Source organism: Pseudophryne corroboree, chromosome 9 (assembly GCF_028390025.1).
Source record: "Pseudophryne corroboree isolate aPseCor3 chromosome 9, aPseCor3.hap2, whole genome shotgun sequence".
NCBI lineage: Eukaryota > Metazoa > Chordata > Amphibia > Anura > Myobatrachidae > Pseudophryne > Pseudophryne corroboree.
The window spans coordinates 412,687,577-412,710,702 of NC_086452.1; the positions used below are offsets into that span (position 1 = coordinate 412,687,577).

The window sequence follows — 23,126 nt, forward strand, 5'->3', positions numbered from 1 at the left end:
CATCCCACGCTGATGGATCATGCCCCCTGATGGCTCACCCCACCTGGCTCTCCTACGCTGATGGAGCATTCGCCCATCCTGGTTCACCTTCCACCCTGGTGGAGCACCCTCCCTGACTCACCTCCCATGCTGATGGAGCACACACCCTCCCGGTTCACCCTGCGTGGTGATGGAGCACTAATCCCCCCTCCTGGCTCACCCCCCACGATTTTAGAGCACACTCCCGCCTGGCTCACCCTCCACGCTGATGGAGCACACTCCTTCCACACCCTCCCGGTTCACCCTGCGTGGTGATGGAGCACTAATCCCCCCTCCTGGCTCACCCCCCACGATTTTAGAGCACACTCCCGCCTGGCTCACCCTCCACGCTGATGGAGCACACTCCTTCCAGGCTCTCCCTCCACACTTAAAGGAGCAATCCCCTCTTGGCTCACCCCCCACGATGATGGAGCACACACCCTCCTGGTTCACCCTGCGCGGTGATGGAGTACATTCCCTCCTGAGCACACCATGAGCTTGTTTTTGTTCTTTTCCCTAAAAGTAGCTTGCAGTACAAATGTGCCTGCAGTGCTATTTTTGTAGTTCTATAATAAACATCTTGGTGTTCAGTGTCTGGCCCCGACAAAATGCTTCTAATGACAATCTCTTCATACAGCACTGTAGTGGAAAGTGATCACTGACAATGCAGCAGAAGAGAATAGCACAATAACCCATGCTTTCCGCGTCCCTTTTAGTTGGAATGGCTGATTGCACAAAGCATCATCAGCTTGACAGGGGAGGGAGGGAGTGGGCCGCACAGATCACTATGGCAACAGCTATTTCCCAAGGAGCGCAGCAGCTATTAACCCCTTTAGTTTTGGTCGGATAGATATTCAACTACTTAATTCACCTGTAACAAGTAAAACACTGTCTAACCCATATGTGTCTCATTCAGTCATTCCTTAGGGTTTCATGCCGTGTTTCCACTTTCATGCACAGCAGCCTGTTTCACACGGTCTTTCTAACCATTGCTTATCTCTGTCACGTTGTTTGCTGCACAATCAGGATAATCTCAGCCTGAATTATTGGTTTGATCATTGCCGTTGGCAAATATAGATTGCTTTTATTGCTGCGCTGTATGGTAAATAAGATGTACACATGAATGCTTAGAATGGATGTAAAAATGAAAAAATATCCTTGGTGTGTTCATCGCAACACATGGCATACAAATTTTTTTTTTATTTTTTTTTTGCTTATACTCCATACATTAATGTAAGTATAGCACACTTCTGATCCAGGTGTCCAGCATAACACCCCATGTGTAGTCCAGCGTTCAGCACCTATAACGGCCATGCAGGCGGAGGGGAGGAAGCCATCACTACCATTGGTTACTGCGCTTCACTTACTCTTTCTCTGATTTCCAATTAGCTTGTGTTCCCCATTGAGCGGATAAGAGGGGACTGCAAGTCACTTCCTTTGCAGCTTCAGTGTACTCTGTTCTTTATTTCAGTTTGGTCTGCAATGTGCAGAGTTAATTAGATGGGTCTTCAAATTAAGGCATCGGCCATTTTCTGCCTCCCAACAGATAAGACGGTAGAGAGTGATTAGACTCCCCGTTCTGCTTCACTGTCTGTATTCCTCGTCACTGATTTGACTTTGTGGTTTCATCCTGCATGTCCTCGCCGCGTCAACTCAAGTTTTCAAAAATGTAACCATTAAAATTCCCACTATCTAAACAAAAGTTACCAACTGCATATCTGTATCTCTGACAATGTTACGCTCAGCCCTCCCCTCTCATCAAGGCCGCTGCCTAAGTGTCATCCTTGCCTCAGAGCTTTCCCTTGTTCACTGCATTCAGTTTTATTTTCATATCCTGTTACATGACCGTAACTGTGTGGAGTTTGTATGTTCTCCATGTTATTGCGTGGGTTTCCTCCGGGCACTCCGGTTTCCTTCTACAGTCCAAAAAAATTTACTGATTGGCTCTTAACAAAAATTAACCTTACCGTGAATGTGTGTGCGTGTACATGTGATAGGGAATATAGATTGTAAGCTCCACTGGGGCAGGAACTGATGTGAATGGGCAAATAGTCTCTGTAAAGTGATGCGGAATATGTGTACGCTATATATATGACTGGTAATAATACTGGTAATAAAATTTCTGCTGCGGGGTACACTGGGCTCCGCAGGGAATGACATTGGGGTGTAGAGTAGGATATTGATCCGAGGCACCAACAGGCTCAAAGCTTTGACCTTCTTCCCAGAATGCCTAGCGCCGCCTCCTCTATAACCCTGCCTCAGTGCACAGGAGCTCAGTTTTGTAGTTGGTGCCATGCAGTAAGCAGGCATACAACAGGGGGGCTGCTCCAGCAGCCCTGAGAAGAAGCTTTTAATGAAAAATGAAGACTTCAAGGGCTGCAGCAGAGACACTGACTGTGTTAGATGTCAGTCAGACATTTCCTGCTGCAGCTCCATCACCTCCCCCAGCGGCGCTGTATACTGCCGCGCCCTGGTTGCCGGGTACTTACAGCGGAGGCTCCGGTTTTCTTCCTGTTAGTCACACACACGACCTCTGTTCTCCTGGATCACGTGGCCACACTCAGGGAATAGGTAAGTGGGTCCCCCCAGCCGTGATCGGGCGGTTCTTAGAACACGTCCCCGGTATTTACCTAAGGTGGTGTCTTATTTCCACCTTAATCAGGAGATTGTGGTTCCGGCCTTTACCTCTCCTTACCTCTACTGAATTATCTTCCAAAGAGCGGTCTTTGGATGTGGTACGGGCTCTCCGTATCTATGTGAAGAGAACTACCTCCATCAGGAAGTCGGATTTTCTCTTTGTTCTATTCGTTTTTCACAAACGTGGCTGGCCTGCTCACAAGCAGACCCTGGCCAGATGGATTAGAATGGTGATTGCACATGCTTATGTACAGGCTGGCCTTCCAGTTCCTGCTACCATAAAGGCCCTACTCGGTCGGTTGGACCTTCTTGGGCAGCCCGCCGTGGTGCGACCCTTGAACAATTGTGCAAGGCGGCTACGTGGTCCTCAGTGAACACGTTCATAAGTTTCTATGCCTTCGATACTTCCGCCTCCCAGGATGCTTCATTTGGACGCCGGGTTCTGGTGCCTGATACAGTGCGTCCCCTCCCATAAGGAACTGCTTTAGGACATCCCCAATGTTATTCCCTGTGGAGCCCAGTGTACCCCGCAGCAGAAAACGAGATTTATGGTAAGAAATTACCGTTGTTAAATCTCTTTCTGCGAGGTACACTGGGCTCCACAGGGCGCCCACCCTGACTCACTTAGCTTCTTTGGTTTGGTATGGCATTAGCCGCTGACACTTTCTCCTGTCATGAGAATATGGTGTATGTGGCTACTAACAGTTGTCGTCTCTCTTACCTGCTACTGCATTGGACTGGTTAACAAAAACTGAGCTCCTGTGCATGGAGGCGGGGTTATAGAGGAAATTGTAACTATGATACATTACTTAACTGTAGAGGCATAATTTATAGGGCACCTAGACTGAATTAGCCATTTTTAGAAATGTCTGCTCCAGGTTAACTGAAAAATGAAACTGATTTTAATAAAACCTTGGCTATTTTTATTAGCTTTATATCAGGGATTAGGATACAGGATAGACAGATAGATAGACAGACAGACAGATAGATAGATAGACAGATATATATTTTATAATTATTGTCCTATACTCGAGGTAGTAGATTTATAACCTAATTGTGCTCAGAGGAAGAGTAGGTATAATGGCTGAAATTATCGTAGCAGTTTGTCTTCGGTTGATGCATTGCAGATGTGTAGGGTAAACTACCATTCTGTGCTTGAAATGCCAGGAAATACCTTCTTAATAACATGGAATAATTTGCTGTCCATGACGCTGCAGTTGGGTTTACATGTGCTTGGTATATGGGGCATTGGTGCTATTTACGGTGGTCACTTAGCTGCGATTTACTCGCACAATAAGCGACCACTGGTTAACTCCATGTATTATACAGTAGAGGCTATTATTCGTAGAGTCAGTGTAGGAGATTTCACATTTCATTTACTTCAGTGTCTCTCTCTCTCTCTCTCTCTCTCTTGTATTCCAGCCAAAGGCTCGTCCCTGACAGTTGTTTGTTACACAAACTGGACAAATTATCGTCACAATCACCAACCTCCAGCTGGCTCTGTGGGCTCCAAGATGCCTTTGAGTTTTCTCAACCTTCCCAAGGTCCTCAGGTATATGGAGCGTTTCTAGGACCGTCAGCTGGACCAGGAATTTCCCTGAAGCCATGTCTGTAGCAGTGAGTCCCATCGCCGCTTCTATCAGTGTTAGTGGACTGAGCCGCTTGCTACAAACCTGTGAGAATTTATTCGCATTGAGCGTGAGCTTTTGTCCTCCAGCCTGCGGGGGGCGAGAGAGAAACTACACTGCAACTTTCTCCTGGGAACGCGGTCACCTGACGCCCATCAGTGCAGACACAATGACTGAAGGAGAGGAATAAGGCTTTATTCTTTTTACAGCAATGCTCCAGTGATTAACTACTAAAATAGCACAATTACAGAAATATAAATAAAAATAAAAAAAAGAGTAATTAAGACTTTTGAATGGGCCGACCAGCCTTTTTCCAGGTTACATGTGCTAAGAAGCTGTGAGGAGTTTTAATGTCAATAATATTTTGTCAAACATTGTCAAATTTTTAGTAAAAAAAAAAGAAAATATTTTTTTTTTCTACGGTTTATTCTAAACCTGCTCTGATTGTATTGGTAATCTTTTCAGACTATAAAAACCAAATGACAAAGAAGGCAGTCAGAATACTCTAGAACTTCTCCCAAAGATGGCCGCCCTTGTGGTTAGGCGGTGATTAATGTATGGCGCCAGTCTATTGGGAACCATATTTGTCTCCTATCTGTTACAGCAATGCAAGTTTCTCATAGGGAACCGCTCCTTATGCATCACTTCCCCCCCTTCTATGTAAAACCTTCAATCCTAGAATGATTTGAGGCCATTCTCTAAGAATACCTCTAATCTGCATAGTCAGGCTTCCTGCAGAACACTAATCCGTGGCCAGCCAACCAGAGAGTAGGAGAAAGCACAGCTCCAATTGCTATGACACCATAATGTTGGAAGAGTGTCGTCAAGACCTCTGTGTTTAATTGCTACTAATATTTAACATGAACTACGTACCAATTGTACATGGGCAGCTATTGTCATACAGAGATGGAGAATATCTGTGTGCAGGAAGCAGATTTTAACACAGCGCCATCTAATGGTGAACTGTATAATGGAAGAAGCAACTGCTCAGTCTTCTGGAATACATACTATGGGCAGTTCTGTATAGTGTCAAACCGTCCTTAGGCGCCACAGAAAATCCACACATAAAACATATGTTCCGGAGCACGTCTGCAGTATTAATCTTCCTCCAACATGCAAATGAAAAGAGAGCACACAATAGTGTAACACCGTCACATCCACTGTATTTTATATGGAATATTACAAATGGGATCCGTACCATGTATTAAGTCTACCCTTTGTAGACAAATGGCGCATGTATTAACATAGATGAACTTTTTCAAAAGTTTTTCACCTCTTCTTACATACGAGGTGAAAAACTTTTGAAAAAGTTCATCTATGTTAATACATGCGCCATTTGTCTACAAAGGGTAGACTTAATACATGGTACGGATCCCATTTGTAATATTCCATATAAAATACAGTGGATGTGACGGTGTTACACTATTGTGTGCTCTCTTTTCATTTGCATGTTGGAGGAAGATTAATACTGCAGACGTGCTCCGGAACATATGTTTTATGTGTGGATTTTCTGTGGCGCCTAAGGACGGTTTGATGATATAATTTTGTACTATTTGTCTATTTGGATGCAAGGTGACATCCCTTTATCATAGAATAGTCCTTTCAGGCTGCCTATCAGCGCATATAGGTATCTTCTGTTTGTTTAAATAGTTCTGTATAGTGAGTATATATATATATATATATTTCTATAAACTGCATCAAATGCCCCAATTTTTATAGAGAAATGTCCAGGAAGACTGACTGTAAAGGGTTTACCTTAAGTAGTTATTCTGCCATCTACCAAAAAAAATGAAAAGCGCCACAAAACCGAATATACAAGTTGCCTTATATAAAATAGCTAATAAGATTCACAAATACATATGTAAAAGTTTTAGGAGCTTTTAATAACTTGGGGTACAGGTATGCAATCTGATATCTGATTTGTATTTATTTTTTTAAAGCAAGGTAAAGATCAGTTAATCAATGCTGCCACCTGGTGGAAATGTTATACCTGCAGGCACTGTGAGGAGCACAGCTAAACAATGCAATGAGGGGGGAGGGAATGGTCAATGAGGTGTAGATTTTTTATTTATTTTAGGCAAAGTGCTTCATTTTTGAGGGGAAACCCTTATCCTGGAAACAATTTGTTCCAGCGAAAGCTATAATTATTGGGTAAAATGGTTCTATGCATTATAGAATTGCTGTGTATAAGCCTGTGGAAGAATAATGCAGCTAGCGTCTGTGAGACTGTAACGGCCCAACGGCTTACAGCAGTAGCTCACAGCAAAGTCAAATTCTGTGAAGGCAGGAAAACCTTTACATATATATTGGTGGTTGTTAGATGCAGTTTCATATTGTATCACTGACCTTTAGGGAGTAGCCATTTAATGGAATCTGTCCCTACTGCCAAGCCGTACTTTCAACGGCTGGTCTTCACTGCTATAAATGCAGCCTTATAGGCGGCCTTGAACAGAACTGTTCATTATTATATTGTATTAAATGGGCATGATAGGTCTGAGGAAAGGGGCAAACATATCTGTATAAAGGTTCCAAACGAAGCACAAACAGCTGTGATGTATTAATATGGCTCTAAGAAGCATTGGCAAGCAAGACCGTTTTAATTTACAGGATTCAGTGCGGTCCAGCAGGATTTATTTTTTTTCCCTTAGGGATTTTTTTTTTCTTTTTTAATATTACTGAACAGATCACTTAGATGGCTGATCTGCTTCGTAAATTTATTTTTTCCCTCTGCTTTACAGCTGTTACAAAGTGTTATCGTAGTGTAACCTCTGAACTCTGGGACGTTACCATCAACTCCCCTTCATAATTCCATGTTGCACAGAATATTAGCTGATCTTTTTCCTCCTGCCTGTGCCATCAAGTGGAATATAGAAAATAGATTTAAGCATCAAAACAAGACACATTTGCAGTAAACTTTATTTGTTCCATCTCACAAATAATAAACTGAGTAGAAAAGATAGTTTCAGAAGCAGTCCCCACAGCTGGATCTTTTTCCTACCAGATATATAGCCGAAATGCTGAATCATGTCTTTCACAATATGTCGCATTTACATTTTGACTATTTTTCCCTATTTCGGGATATGGCTCTTATCAGGCAGTATAGAATATGTGTGACAACAAAAACGTATCCCATGTTAGCTGACCTGTGATTTGGTGGTGCACATAGAATAACCACTGTCAAATAAGCAATCAATAGAGGGTTGTGCACACTGCAGGAAAATCTGTTTCTTACCAGTCTCATTTGGTGGCAATATGATTGTATTATAAAGCGTTTCCTTAAAACTCCTACTGTTTCTTTAACCTGAAAAAAGAAACTGAAATTACTATGAACAAAAAGAGGGGAAAAAAATCAAAAACCTACTTTAAAGAAAAAACCCTACATTTTGTATCTTTATTTTGGAATTTCTTCTATTATAAAAGAAAATTGAAGTATCCCTATTTCAGAAAGCGTATTTTGTTAAGAAATGATTGTACATACTGATATATGTATTTTTGCACAGTTTTTTTTCCTTATATCCAGTTTTGGTACAATTGAGATCATCTAATATTTATTTGTTAATAAAAGAAAAAAAATACCTTTTTATGATTTGAAGTGATTCACTGCCAAGCTGATATTCTAACATGCCTAATTCTACCATGCTAAGGGATTCCTCCATTTTGTGAGGGCTGGGTCCCATTTTGATTTCTATGGAGTGGATTAATACCAAGTTGTACGCCATTGCTTTACATTAGTTGCCTAAAACAGTCGACAAATTTGAACTTACTGTAGTTAAGGGGCTATAACGAGTCATAGGTTTTTTTCTTCTTCTTTTTTTTTTTTTTTTTATTGGTCTGTACCTGTGTGTGCGAATAAGGGCACACGTTTGTTTGTGTGTGATATATAGACCTAAAACCTACAGAGAAATGAAAGTGCCTGGTTCTAGTTTCCAAGCTTGTACTATTATGTTTTTCCTTAACACTTGAATGTTCAGTTGTGTTTTTCTTTTTTTTTTTCTTTTTTATTGTTGTTTCTGAAACTTGTGATACCGGGGATTAAATAATTGTAAATGATTCATGGTAGCATCTTAACACCTATATTGCCAAAGGGACCAGTGAGTCACTGACCAGCCTCTTTGGCGCTGGGTAAATTCCATTTTTTGTCATACCTGTAATGAGGTGCATTATATCCAGGGTTGGCGACCAACATGTATGTATGTAATGTAGGTAACCTTTTAGGAGAAAAAGAAAAGTGATTTATATAATAGAGAACTGGATTCTAAAAAAGAAAAAAAAAGTCTAATCTTTTTTTTTTATTATCGATTTTTAAAGTTAGAAGAAAAGAAAAAAAGCCAGATACCTCTTGGAACCTGATGATGTGTCAGAATTCCGAACGGAATGTCGTAATCTAACGGTCTTCCTCAGAGTTGCCAATGAATTTTTCTGGTCCCTTTGGTATCATGTGTAAGATCACCGAAAACCTACACACAGTGGAATCGGCCATTTTTTGGCTAAATCAATAATCATGACCTTGCAGCTATACATTCTGTAGGGACCAGCAAGATCAGCGAGGCAATTCATGACTAGCATTCATGAGGTACCGCTTCATAGTGAATTGCGGAGATGTGTTCTTACCAGAGCCTGACTGAGAAGGCCCCATGTGGCCCAGGCAGTTTACGGGTTTGGTCCCATTTCACCTCTTCCATGTGTCAAAATAAACCTCCTAGAGTAATCTGGGCCAATCAATGGCTGCTGAGCCCTAACAGCAGTAGCCTAGGTTGCTTAGTGTATGATCCGTCTCCGGTCTTTAGAAATATTGCAGGCTAAAAATGGCTTCTCATCCACTGTGTGTAGGTAGATAATAGGCTCATGTTAAGTGCTTGACAGGTCGGGGCGTAGCGATGAAAGTTGGACCTCCAAAACCCCATAAGGTAGAGGGTAATGTAGGATGATGATGCTATGTACGAGGATTGCATTACAGGATTACACAAGCACTACAGGTTATCAATGTGAATGTAGTTCTTGCAAAGCAACTCACGCTCCCTCTGTTTCTTCTCTGTACAATGTGTGAATAGTTTGATAATTTGTACACATAATCAGGAGCAACTGATCAGCTGGACTTTTGGCTGCTGTGTAGTTCATGAACAAACAAATGTCATGGGATAGAAATTACTTTGGATATTTAAAAGAAAATATATAGTTATTTGTTTTGTAACAAGTTTATGTAAATAAAATAATTTATACTATTTATAAGAAAACAAATTGTGCTTTGCTTTATGAAAGGATATTTAGTTTGTTGAACAAACCTGTTACTTAATGAGGCAATAAATATAGGACTGTTTAACACATACAGATATCGCTACTTTTTACAATATATGTATAAATGAAGATGGGATGACCCAGAGCTGCAAAGGTCATTCACTTCTGTGTCTGACTGTGGTGGGGCAGCAGAGGAATATTCCCAACGGAGTCATCTGGACCATTTTCATGAAAGACCTTATTGAAAGCTCCTTTAATAAATGCAAACGTAGTATTTTTTTATACTGCGTTATATCTGCATTGTCTTGGCTTTACCAGACGGGGAAACTGTATGAGTTCTGTAAAAGTGGCTGGTACTGTTCTTTATAGTGATAGAGCAAAATGCCACCATTACTGCACGATTTCTTCTGTTTTGGGGCAAATGTTATTGTATACTGGTAAGCACTCACTGTTGCTCAATGGATTCACTAAAGTAACGCAGGCTCCAATTCCACATTCTGATGATTTGCCAATTAGTGCCATTCATTGGCGATCCATGGGGGAATCAGGGAAATTGAACATGTTAAAATTCCCCCAACTCTACAATCCCAACTTTTTTTTTTTATGGGCTGAATTGGAGAGTCTTAAAATCCAACATGTTGGATTTCTCTGATCTCCTGAGTCAGCCATCTCCCAGTTGGGGATTGTGGGCAATCTGTCATAGATGTATGGGCCCCTTTAATGACTTTCACAGAAGTATGTCTGCACTTGGCAGCATGCAATGAGCAACTGACTATGTTTTTTTTAATAACAAAGTGTCTTCTGACAACCTATCACCTTCCCTTACATAAATATACCCTCCTGTACAACTTATGTATTACTGGTTTAGTTTCTTTTTAAAGGTCAGTTAAGTCTATTGGATCATTGTGCTCCATGGATTATTGCCTGCTCCACATGATCAAATGTAGCAGGTAAGACAGATGATAGAAAAGCGTGATGTCTGTCATAGGGAAAGGAACACATGCTGTTGTATGGTACAAAGGAATGTGAAAGCTTGTTTGTACTGAAATCAATAGTGGATTGTTAGTGTATAGATAGAGCTTAATAGAATATTAATTGGCTTCATACCATCAGATATAAAGATGAAGTCTGACCAGGTCTCCTTATCCACTGGTGTAATTTACCTGGTAATTATATTGGCTCCTATTGGAGACCATCTATTTTCATGTAGAAAAGTAGGGATATTGTAGCAGAATTAAATCCTTTTAAGCAATATACAATTACATGTTCATAAAAGGAAATAAGCTAGGTAAAGCTTCCGGAGAAATGCATTTCTGCTCCAGGCCTCCAAGTCTCTTTAGTGCAAGGAATCCTAAGAAGTCTTTAATGTCCAAAGGCAGAAGACCGTGGAAACCAACTTCAAGGTAAATAAGTCCTGCAATGTAATCCAACGCGTTTTGTAGGACTTCCTGGGGACGATAAAGTATTAGCCATTAGATGTTCTCTTTATATTCCCTATTTCTGGAATTCCGTTACAGAATTATTTGTGGAAAAATATGTATGGGGCAACATCACAAGGCCAATATATATACACACACACACACACATACACACACACACACACACATTCTTATTTCGGAGTAAGTATGTCATCTGCAAGTGGTCTATTCTATTGTCCTAATGTTGTGGACAGTGGAGGAAACATAAAATATACAATATAAATCCTGAAATTAAAAATGTAAATAGTACAAGAAGTACGAAGAAGGATAATAACCTAAATAATAAAACTGTTACACTCTATAATGGTCAATCATAAAATAAACTAGATAAGTGGTCAATCAATTAAAAGCACCAAAAGGGATTTAATCTTAATGGGATGCTTCTTTAAACAAGATAAGGTTTGTATGAATCTAAAATGTTATTCCTTAAAAAGGGGTTTCCCAACCTCTGTCATCTAGACACACTAACAGTCCAGGTTTTAAGGATAGCCATACTTTAACACAGGTGACTTAATTAGTACCTCAGTTATTTTGATTTTTCTATCTGTGCTCAAGCATGGATATTCTTAAAACCTGGTCTGAGGTTGGGAAACCCTGCCTTAAAATAAAATGTGTGATATCTCTGGTTTATTAAAACCATATGGGAAGTGTCACAAGTCCAAAACTATGTTTGTTGGTATCTGTTTCTCTTTTTAGGTCTCCCTATATGCCTCAGTGTAAAATGTTCCATTATTTTACCAGTCAAAAATTAAGGCTGTAAATTGTGTTTCAGATGGGTGTGATTAGAGACAGACTATCAGCCTTGTTGCTAATTTTTCATAGTGTGCCCTTGAATGTGTTGTTTTACCAATATATTGGCTCCCACATATGCAAGTAAGCAGATCACCGATGTTTTTTGACAATTCATAACATGTTTCATAACATAAGGTAGTCAAGCATATTTGAATTATACATTTTGCTAATTGTGCAGTTAATACATGTAATAATATCTTCCCAGTATGTCTTTTTTTGAGCAAAATATATATTTCAATATATTAAGGGCTCACCTATTTTAGTGATTTTCTTTCACATATAAACTCAAATTTACCAGAGTATGTTTCCCAAAATTGGATCCATAAGTAACATCTGTGTTTTAGTGTGCGTCTTAATATTATTGAAAATAAGTCTGATACAATTCAAAAAAGATATGGAGGCAAAAGTAAATCGCATACAAAATTCAGAGAGTTCAGGGAGAAGAGAGTCACTCAAGGAAAGGGGCATGGATAGGTTAAGGGGATCGTGGAAGAAGTAGAAGACTGTGAAAGAGATGCATCTAGGGAGTGGGTAGGCGAGGGACCTAGGAGGATATGGGTAAGAGAGGTTTCTGGGAAGGTAACCAAGGGGCCAAGACCCCATCAAAAGAGGTATGGTGATCTTGAAGTTGATATGTGATTTGTTTCATGTAGGTGATTGTATGACATTTGGCTGCAACTAGAATGGGTGAGGCCAGTTTTGTGGAGTGTTTATCGGATTTGTCAATGGGGTTTCATAGCAGAAAGCACCAGCCATCTTTGGGGGTAATTCAGACTGCATCACGGCAGTGATTGCAGTCTGAATCACTTTGTGGAGTGCGCACGCGCACCCCGGGATCCTAGTGAGATGCTAACGGCATCTCACTGGTGCGATCGCCTCTGCCTGATTGACAGGCAGAGGCGATCGTGGGGCGTGCCAACGGCGTTAGAACGCCATTGGAGGGGCGCTGTCCGGACAATGGAGGCGTGTCCGGACCGTTGGGGCGGCCCGCAGTGCTGCATGACATCACACGCACCCGCTGTGAGTAGTGGACTGCCAGCACGCAGGAGCTGCGCTGGCAGGGAGCTACTCACCAGGTACAAAATCATCGCTGCCGTGCGATGCTTTTGTACCTGGGGGGGGGGGGGGGTGTAAGGCCTGACATGCAGGCCTGTGCTTGGGCGTCCCCCCGCATGTCAGAGTAAATGATCCTAGATGTGCTAAATTTGAATGACCCCCTTTGTTGACTGTACAAGGAAACAGAGAGAATAAGAAACCTTAGATCCAATCTTAACAGGACAAGATCACCAAATATGAAGAAATGTGCCAATCTGGCCACAGTTCCTACAGTATGTAGGAGAAGCAGAGTCACATCTTTGCTAATGTATCAGGGACAGGGTTATAATACTATCTGATGTATAGTTTAGACACATTTTCCTTGAACAAAGTGGAAATACAACTGGAGGAAGTTTTAGCACTGGTAGTCTCCCAGCAATCCTCCTTCATGGGTGGTCCAAGATCTCTCTCCTACTCCTGCGCATGGTTCATCTGAGGTCCCATTGTCCAACTAAATGGCATAGAGCAGGATTGGCCAATCTGTGGCTCTCTGGCCTTTGTGAAACTACACATCTCAGCACGCCCTGACACCGTTTTAGCATTGCCTAATTGCAGAACTGTGGGGTATCATACTAAGATGTAGTTTCACAACCGCTGGGGAGCCACAGGTTGGCCAAGCCTGCCATGGAAGCTAGAGATCATACCTCATAGTAAGGGGGAGGAAATACAAATCCTTTTAAAGTGAGAGATAGTGGGATGGAATCTGGTATAGGGAAGGACATTATTGTTGGATTTGGAGAAAGTGAAAAGACTTAGGGTTAAAATTGGGGTGCCTAAGTCAATGGTCTTCAAAAGTTAGCCAGGATCCCCCAACAGGGAGATCCTATAGGGGCTTCCATCTGAGGTGGAGTTTACCATTTATTCATATCCCCTTTTGGTAAGCAATAAAGGGCCTGTAATCTGTGTGGAACTTGAAAATTCCATTCCAGCTTAGTCCATGTCTGTAAAGAGCATTGCACGGGATCCCAGCGTCAGCATGGTGACCGCCGGGATCCCGAGTGCCGGTCACATGACCGTATCCCTTTTCAGCAGCTGTGTAGAAGGGCATGAAAGCCACTGCTTCATCTTCCAGTAAGTATTATCAGGCGTCAGTGGCTCCCCACTGTCCTGGGTGTAGCGCCAATCCTATTGCCCTAACTAAATCATCTACCCTATGCCATCATGCCAAAACATGTGTAATTAACAATATCTAATTCTCATACTACTTTACTCTTTTCTTATGAAAGGAGTGCTCTAACTCTCCCGAGGACTGGCCCAGGCAGGACTCTTCTGAACCTAAGACCTAACTAGTGAGTTTTCCAGAATTCTCTCTAAAGGGCCCTACACACTAAGCGATTACACTGAAAGATATGAACGATCTTGTTCATTAATGAACAAGATAAACATGCAAGCCAATATGGACAATATCGTCCACATCAGCATGCAGGGCTATGGGGTCGGGTGATGGGGAGAGCGAAGAAACTTCACCCCCACCCCCCCTCCCCTGCTGCCAGGTCAGCCGTATCGTCCGTCGGGCACCTCGGGGTGGAACATGTGTAGGGCCCATAAGCGATCCATACCATTTCTCTTGGCAGGCCCAGCAATAAACGGGGTGTCCTAAGGGCACAGCTGTACCAGGCCCCTTTGTTCTAGGGGGCCCACAGATAAACCAAGTCTCTCTCAACTGTGCTGCTGCATTCTCATCAGAGTGCAGGCAGGTACAAGGACCATCCAGGAGAAGCTCACTGAAGCATTGCTCTCGTCACTGCCGGTACTATAATTTTTTTTTAGTTTATTGTGGAGAGGCGCGTATGACAGCACGCAGCACTGCACCGAGGTGACAGCAGAGAAATAAAACTGCGGGCAGCAGAAAACAAGTAGTCAGGGCTGGAGGGACACTGTGCAGGTGGCTAAAGGGATGCTGTGGGGACAAAGGGTGTCAGTGCTAGAAGGACACTGTTTGGATAACTAAAGGGGGCTAGGGGTGTCAGGGCTGGAGGGATAATGCAGCTGGCTAAAGGGATACTGTGGGTGCTAGGGCTGGAGAGATACTGGGGACTGTCTGGAGAGGCAATGTGGGGCAGGGTGGAAGGACGCTGTGGGGACCTGGGGATGGCGGGCTCCTAAAAATTGGGTGTACTGTGCCTCATGATTTCTGTTGCCGGCCCTGCTCTTAGGTGCTAATGCTATATGGTTTCTGGCCAACCACATCAGATGTATGGGGTCATATACCAAAGTTTTAGCAAAGGAGGTGGAGGAACATAGCAAGCTCAAGAGATATAGTAGGGTATGCCAGATCAGTGACGAATCCCACAGGCGTATACATCAGTTCACTGTGAGCCTCAAATGCTGCACATAAGGCATCTGTGACTGTGAGCATCTGGGCAGCTTAATAGTCTATTTTAAATGTGTCTGGGCGAACGCTGAGTGTGTTTGTGACGTCAAACCAGGAGGGCCCTGGTTTGACGTCACAAACACACCCAGTGTTCGCCGAGACACTCCCCCGTTTCTCCAGACACTCCCGCGTTTTTCCCAGAAACTGCAGCGTTTTTTCGCACACGCCCAGAAAACCGCCAGTTTCCGCCCAGAAACACCCACTTCCTGTCAATCACAGTACGATCACCAGAACGATGAAAAATCCTCGTTATGCCGTGAGTAAAATACCTAACTTTTGAGTAAAATAACTAAGCGCATGCGCTCTGCGAACCTTGCGCATGCGCAGTAAGCGACTAATCGCAATATAGCGAAAATCGGCAACGAGCGAACAACTCGGAATGACCACCATGGTTTTGCCCAACTGCTAACAAAAATCCTGCTGCGATCAACTTGGAATTACCCCCTTAGTACGATGGGTGTAGACAGGATCCAAAGGAGCCGGTGCACGTTAAATTTCTTCACTGGTTGTGCTGGCCTCCTCCCCTCTATGCCTCCTCCCACAGGCAGTTTAGAAAAAAGTGCCCTCAGGAGAGGATGCACATCTCTGCAGCTCCAGAGAGGTTTCTTCAGTTTATTTTCTCTGACGTCCTAGTGAATGCTGGGAACTCCGTAAGGACCATGGGGAATAGACGGGCTCCGCAGGAGACTGGGCACTCTAAAAGAAAGATTAGGTACTATCTGGTGTGCACTGGCTCCTCCCTCTATGCCCCTCCTCCAGACCTCAGTTAGAATCTGTGCCCGGCCAGAGCTGGGTGCTCCTAATGGGCTCTCCTGAGCTTGCTAGAAAGAAAGTATTTGTTAGGTTTTTTGTTTTCAGTGAGATCTGCTGGCAACAGACTCACTGCTACGAGGGACTGAGGGGAGAGAAGCAAACCTACCTGCGTGCAGCTAGCTTGTGCTTCTTAGGCTACTGGACACCATTAGCTCCAGAGGGTTCGAACACAGGGCCTGACCTCGATCGTCCGGTCCCGGAGCCGCGCCGCCGTCCCCCTTGCAGAGCCAGAAGACAGAGATGAAATCGGCGGCAGAAGACTCCGGTCTTCATTAAGGTAGCGCACAGCACTGCAGCTGTGCGCCATTGCTCCCACTGCACACCACACACTCCGGTCACTGTAGGGTGCAGGGCACTGCGGGGGGGGGGGGGGGGGGGCGCCCTGGGCAGCAATAAAATACCTTTTGGCATAAAAATACACATAATACAGTCTGTGACTGTATATGTGTAAAACCCCCGCCATTTTTCAGTCAGAAACTGCAGGGAGAAGCCCGCCGCTGAGGGGGCGGGGCCTTCTTCCTCAGCACACCAGCGCCATTTTTCTTCACAGTTCCGCTGGAAGCAGCTCCCCAGGCTCTCCCCTGCAGTATTCCTGATACAAGAAGGGTAAAAAAGAGAGGGGGGGCACATAAATTTAGGCGCAAATAATATATATTAAGCAGCTATTGGGAAAAATCACTAATTATAGTGAAAATCCCTGTGTTATATAGCGCTGTGGTGTGTGCTGGCATACTCTCTCTCTGTCTCCCCAAAGGACTTTGTGGGGTCCTGTCCTCAGTCAGAGCATTCCCTGTGTGTGTGCGGTGTGTCGGTACGGCTGTGTCAACATGTTTGATGAGGAGGGTTACGTGGAGGCGGAGCAAGGGCAGATAAGTGTGGTGTCGCCCCCGACGGGGCCGACACCGGATTGGATGGATATGTGGAAGGTCTTAACAGACAGTGTCAACTCCTTACATAAAAGGTTCGATGACGCAGCAGCCTTGGGACAGCCGGGATCTCAACCCGCGCCTGCCCAGGCGTCTCAGAGGCCATCAGGGGCTCATAAACGCCCGCTAGCTCAGATGGTAGACACAGATGTCGACACGGAGTCTGACTCCAGTGTAGATGAGGATGAGACAAATGCACAGTCTACTAAAGCCATCCAATGCATGATTACTGCAATGAAAAATGTATTGCACATTTCTGATATTAACCCGGTTACTACCAAGAAGGGTATTATGTTTGGGGAGAAAAAGCAGCCAGTGACTTTTCCCCCATCTCATGAATTAAATGAATTGTGTGAGGAAGCATGGAGTTCCCCCGATAAGAAACTAGTGATTTCTAAGAGGTTACTGATGGCGTACCCTTTCCCGCCAACGGATAGGTTACGTTGGGAAACATCCCCTAGGGTGGACAAAGCGCTCACACGCTTATCAAAAAAGGTGGCACTGCCGTCTCAGGATACGGCTGCCTTAAAGGAGCCTGAGGATAGAAAGCAGGAAGCTATCCTGAAGTCTGTGTATACACATTCAGGTACTATACTGAGACCTGCTATTGCTTCATCATGGATGTGTAGTGCTCCAGCCGCATGGTCTGATACCCTGTCAGACAACATTGATTCCCTCGACAGGGATACTATTTTGCTAACCATAGAACATATAAAAGACGTTGTCTTATATATGCGGGATGCACAGAGGGACATTTGCCTGCTGGCATCTAGAATTAATGCAATGTCCATTTCTGCCAGGAGAGTATTATGGACTCGGCAGTGGACAGGTGATGCTGATTCTAAAAGACACATGGAGGTTTTGCCTTATAAGGGTGAGGAATTGTTTGGGGACTGTCTCTCGGACCTCGTATCCACGGCAACAGCCGGGAAGTCAACTTTTTTACCTCAGGTTCCCTCACAGCCTAAGAAAGCACCGTATTATCATGTACAGTCCTTTCGGCCTCAGAAAGGCAAGCGGATCAGGGGCGCATCCTTTCTGCCCAGAGGCAGGGGTAGAGGAAAGAAGCTGCACCAGGCAGCCAGTTCCCAGGAACAAAAATCCTCCCCCGCTTCCTCTAAGTCCACCGCATGACGCTGGGGCTCCACAGCCGGAGCCGGGTGCGGTGGGGGCGCGTCTCCGAAACTTCAGCAACCAGTGGGTTCGCTCACAAGTGGATCTCTGGGCTGTACAAATTGTATCTCAGGGATACAAGCTGGAGTTCGAGGCGACTCCCCCTCGCCGTTACCTCAAATCAGCCTTGCCAGCTGCTCCCAGGGAAAGGGAGGTAGTACTTGCGGCAATTCACAAGCTGTACCTCCAGCAGGTGATAATCAAGGTTCCCCTCCTTCAACAGGGACGGGTTACTATTCCACAATGTTTGTGGTACCGAAACCAGACGGTTCGGTGAGACCCATTCTAAATTTAAAATCCTTGAACACTTTTATATAAGGAAGTTCAAGTTCAAAATGGAATCGCTCAGGGCGGTTATTGCAAACATGGAAGAGGGGGATTTTATGGTGTCGCTGGACATCAAGGATGCTTACTTGCATGTCCCCGTTTACCCACCTCACCAGCAGTTCCTCAGGTTTGTGGTACAGGATTGTCATTACCAATTCCAGACGTTGCCGTTTGGTCTGTCCACGGCACCGAGAGTATTTACCAAGGTAATGGCCGAAATGATGATACTCCTTCGGAAGAAGGGAGTTATAATTATCCCGTACTTGGACGATCTCCTTATAAAGGCGAGGTCCAGAGAGCAGTTGTTAGTCAGCGTAGCACTTTCTCGGGACGTGTTGCTACAGCACGGCTGGATTCTGAATATCCCAAAGTCGCAGCTGATTCCTGCGACGCGTCTGCTCTTCCTGGGCATGATTCTGGACACAGAACAGAAGAAGGTGTTTCTCCCGGTGGAGAAGGCCCAGGAATTGTCATCTCTGGTCAGGGACCTCCTGAAACCAAAACAGGTGTCGGTGCATCACTGCACGCGAGTCCTGGGAAAGATGGTGGCTTCTTACGAAGCAATTCCCTTCGGCAGGTTCCATGCAAGGATCTTTCAGTGGGATCTGTTAGACAAATGGTCGGGATCGCATCTTCAGATGCATCGGTTGATCACCCTGTCCCCAAGGGCCAGGGTGTCTCTGCTGTGGTGGCTGCAGAGTGCTCATCTTCTCGAGGGCCGCAGATTCAGCATACAGGACTGGGTCCTGGTGACCACGGACGCAAGCCTCCGAGGATGGGGGGCAGTCACTCAGGGAAGGAACTTCCAGGGACTGTGGTCAAGTCAGGAGACTTCACTACACATAAATATACTGGAACTAAGGGCCATTTACAACGCCCTCAGTCAAGCAGAGCACCTGCTTCAGAACAAACCAGTGCTGATTCAATCAGAGAACATCACGGCGGTCGCCCATGTAAACCGACAGGGCGGCACAAGAAGCAGGATGGCGATGGCAGAAGCCACAAGGATTCTCCGATGGGCGGAAAATCGCGTGCTAGCACTGTCAGCAGTGTTCATTCCGGGAGTGGACAACTGGGAAGCAGACTTCCTCAGCAGGCACAACCTACACCCGGGAGAGCGGGGACTTCATCCAGAAGTCTTCACGCAGATTGTAAACCGTTGGGAACGGCCACAGGTGGACATGATGGCGTCCCGCCTCAACAAAAAGCTAAAAAAATATTGCGCCAGGTCAAGGACCCTCAGGCAATAGCTGTGGACGCACTAGTGACACCGTGGGTGTACCAGTCGGTTTATGTGTTCCCTCCTCTTCCTCTCATAACCAAGGTACTGAGGATAGTAAGAAAGAGAGGAGTAAGAACTATACTCATCGTTCCGGATTGGCCAAGAAGACCTTGGTACCCAGAACTACAAGAAATGATCTCAGAGGAACCATGGCCTCTGCCTCTCAGACAGGACCTGTTACAGCAGGGTCCCTGTCTGTTCCAAGACTTACCGCGGCTGCGTTTGACGGCATGGCGGTTGAACGCCGGATCCTAACGGAAAAGGGCATTCCAGATGAAGTGATTCCTACGCTGATAAAGGCTAGGAAACACGTGACAGCACAACATTATCACCGTATATGGCGAAAATATGTTGCTTGGTGTGAGGTCAGGAAGGCCCCTACAGAGGAATTCCAGCTGGGTCGATTCCTGCACTTCCTACAGTCAGGAGTGACTATGGGCCTAAAATTAGGATCCATAAAGGTCCAGATTTCGGCCCTATCTATTTTCTTTCAAAAAGAACTGGCTTCACTGCCTGAAGTTCAGACGTTTGTTAAGGGAGTGCTGCATATTCAGCCCCCTTTTGTGCCTCCAGTGGCACCTTGGGATCTTAACGTTGTGTTGGGTTTCCTGAAATCCCACTGGTTTGAGCCTCTTAAGACCGTGGAGCTAAAATATCTCACGTGGAAAGTGGTCATGCTATTGGCCTTAGCTTCGGCTAGGCGTGTGTCAGAATTGGCGGCTTTGTCTTGTAAAAGCCCTTATCTGATCTTCCATATGGACAGGGCAGAATTGAGGACTCGTCCCCAATTTCTCCCTAAGGTGGTATCAGCGTTTTATTTGAACCAACCTACTGTGGTGCCTGCGGCTACTCGGGACTTGGAGGACTCCAAGTTACTAGATGTAGTCAGGGCTTTGAAAATCTATGTAGCCAGGACGGCTGGAGTCAGGAAAACTGACTCGCTGTTTATCCTGCATGCACCCAACAAGCTGGGTGCTCCTGCTTCAAAGCAAACTATTGCGCGCTGGATCTGTAACACGATTCAGCAAGCTCATTCTGCGGCAGGATTGCCGCATCCTAAATCAGTGAAAGCCCATTCCACAAGGAAGGTGGGCTCTTCTTGGGCGGCTGCCCGAGGGGTCTCGGCTTTACAGCTTTGCCGAGCTGCTACTTGGTCGGGTTCAAACACATTTGCTAAGTTCTACAAGTTTGATACCCTGGCTGAGGAGGACCTTGCCTTTGCTCATTCGGTGCTGCAGAGTCATCCGCACTCTCCCGCCCGTTTGGGAGCTTTGGTATAATCCCCATGGTCCTTACGGAGTTCCCAGCATCCACTAGGACGTCAGAGAAAATAAGAATTTACTCACCGGTAATTCTATTTCTCGTAGTCCGTAGTGGATGCTGGGCGCCCGTCCCAAGTGCGGACTCTCTGCAATACATGTATATAGTTATTGCTTAACTAAAGGGTTATTATTATGAGCCATCTGTTACTGAGGCTCAGTTGTTGTTCATACTGTTAACTGGGTATGGTTATCACAAGTTGTACAGTGTGATTGGTGTGGCTGGTATAAGTCTTACCCTGGATTCCAAATCCTTTCCTTGTTGTGTCAGATCTTCCGGCACAGTTTCCTTAACTGAGGTCCGGAGGAGGGGCATAGAGGGAGGAGCCAGTGCACACCAGATAGTACCTAATCTTTCTTTTAGAGTGCCCGGTCTCCTGCGGAGCCCGTCTATTCCCCATGGTCCTTACGGAGTTCCCAGCATCCACTACGGACTACGAGAAATAGAATTACCGGTGAGTAAATTCTTATTTTAAATCTTTGTTATTTTCGGTATGCTGTTTGGGCAACAGCATACCTGCACCGTGGGAGTTAGGGGGCGGACGGTCACCGGCCTTACGAGGTGTCTTAGCCACTTCCCCGCTGCAGGACCTCCATCCTGAGAGGTTGTTTGTTCAGCGGGGCACTGCGCCTTAGCTGTCGCAATCGCAGCACACCGCACACCCCTAACACTAGCCTGAAGGTGATTACAGTGGTGAGTACAAACCGGGGGCCCCGCTAGGGTGGTCCCCCGGTTCAAGGTGCGGTTGAGACGCAGGGGAGACATACGGGACCCTCCTGGGGGACACTCGCTATAGCCCCCTGTGTAGACTGGCTAACGGTGGCATAAACTAGCACTTGTGTAATGTTTTTAAGCACTGTAGGAGACATTGCCAGTATAAAAAACTCTGTAGCTCTGGCGCCATTGGGGGGGGGGGGCAGAGCTACCTCAGAGCGGGACCAGCGGCATTTTGGTGCCTTCCTCTGCTTACTGCAGCGGGATCCGGTCTGAAGATCGACCGTGGCTAGGTCGACAATGTTTAGGTCGACCACTATAGATCGACAGTCACTAGGTCGACAGGGCTATACGGGACATCTTAAAACTCCCTCTAGAGGACGCTGCGTCACAGCAGTCATTTTTCTTTACACAAAACAAGTCTAATGTAACTTTCCCTGATTCTGCAGAGTTAGATGACCTGTTTAAGTTAGCCTGGAAAAATCCAGACAAAAAATAGCAAGTATCAAAAAGATTTTTGCACACTTTCCCATTTGCGTCCTGAAGGTAGGAAATTATGGGAAGAATAAAGGACCCTGGGGACCAAAATAGAGACTACACTAAAGTCTATCTACACAGCAGCTGGTGTATCACAAAGGCAGGTTGCTGGATGACCCATGCCATTCACACGTGGGCCTCTCCGGGGATATGCCTCCGGTCACTACGGTGACTCTCCTGAAGCACATTCAGGACACTGCACGCGTCCTGTGTGACTCGCTCAAGGAGATGGGCAATAATAATGCTAGGACAACTGCCATGGCAGTGTCGGCGCACAGGGCCTTGTGGTTACGTCAATTCTCAATTTACAGAAGTCCCACCTGGAGCCAACTCAGCGGCTCCTGTCCCTGGGGATGTTACTGGATACTGTGGCCCGGAAGGTGTTCCTCCCAGAGGACAAGGTGAGAACGCTTCAAGAGATGGTCTGCATGGTGCGCGAGTATCCATCTTTGATAAGATTGTTGGGGAAGATGGTTACCTCATACGAGGCAATCCAATATGGGAGGTTCCATGCCAGAACATTTCAATTGGATCTCCTGAGCAAGTGGTCCAGATCACATCTACAGATGCACCGGATGATACGGCTGTCACCTCAGGCCAGGATTTCCCTCCTGTGGTGGCTGCAGTCCTCCAATCTCCTGGAAGGCCGGAGTTTTGGGATTCAGGATTGGATCCTCCTCACGATGGATGCGAGTCTGAGAGGATGTGGAGCTGTCACCCAAGGGGCGCAGTTCCAGGGCAGATAGTCAGCCCACGAAGCCCTCCTTCCAATCAACA

General features: G+C 45.3%; 1 protein-coding gene across 4 annotated transcripts in view; it reads left to right on the forward strand.

Moving 5' to 3' along the window:
* The window catches only part of ATXN7 (ataxin 7), a 320,951-nt gene extending 316,374 nt beyond the window's left edge, over positions 1 to 4,577 (forward strand). For all 4 annotated transcript variants that reach the window (XM_063940909.1, XM_063940908.1, XM_063940911.1 and 1 more), the window contains one exon: positions 4,078 to 4,577. In XM_063940909.1, coding sequence (XP_063796979.1) covers positions 4,078 to 4,095 — 18 coding nt within the window. In that variant the 3' untranslated portion in view covers positions 4,096 to 4,577. The remainder of the gene's footprint in view (positions 1 to 4,077) is intronic.
* The last annotated feature ends 18,549 nt before the right edge of the window (positions 4,578 to 23,126 follow it).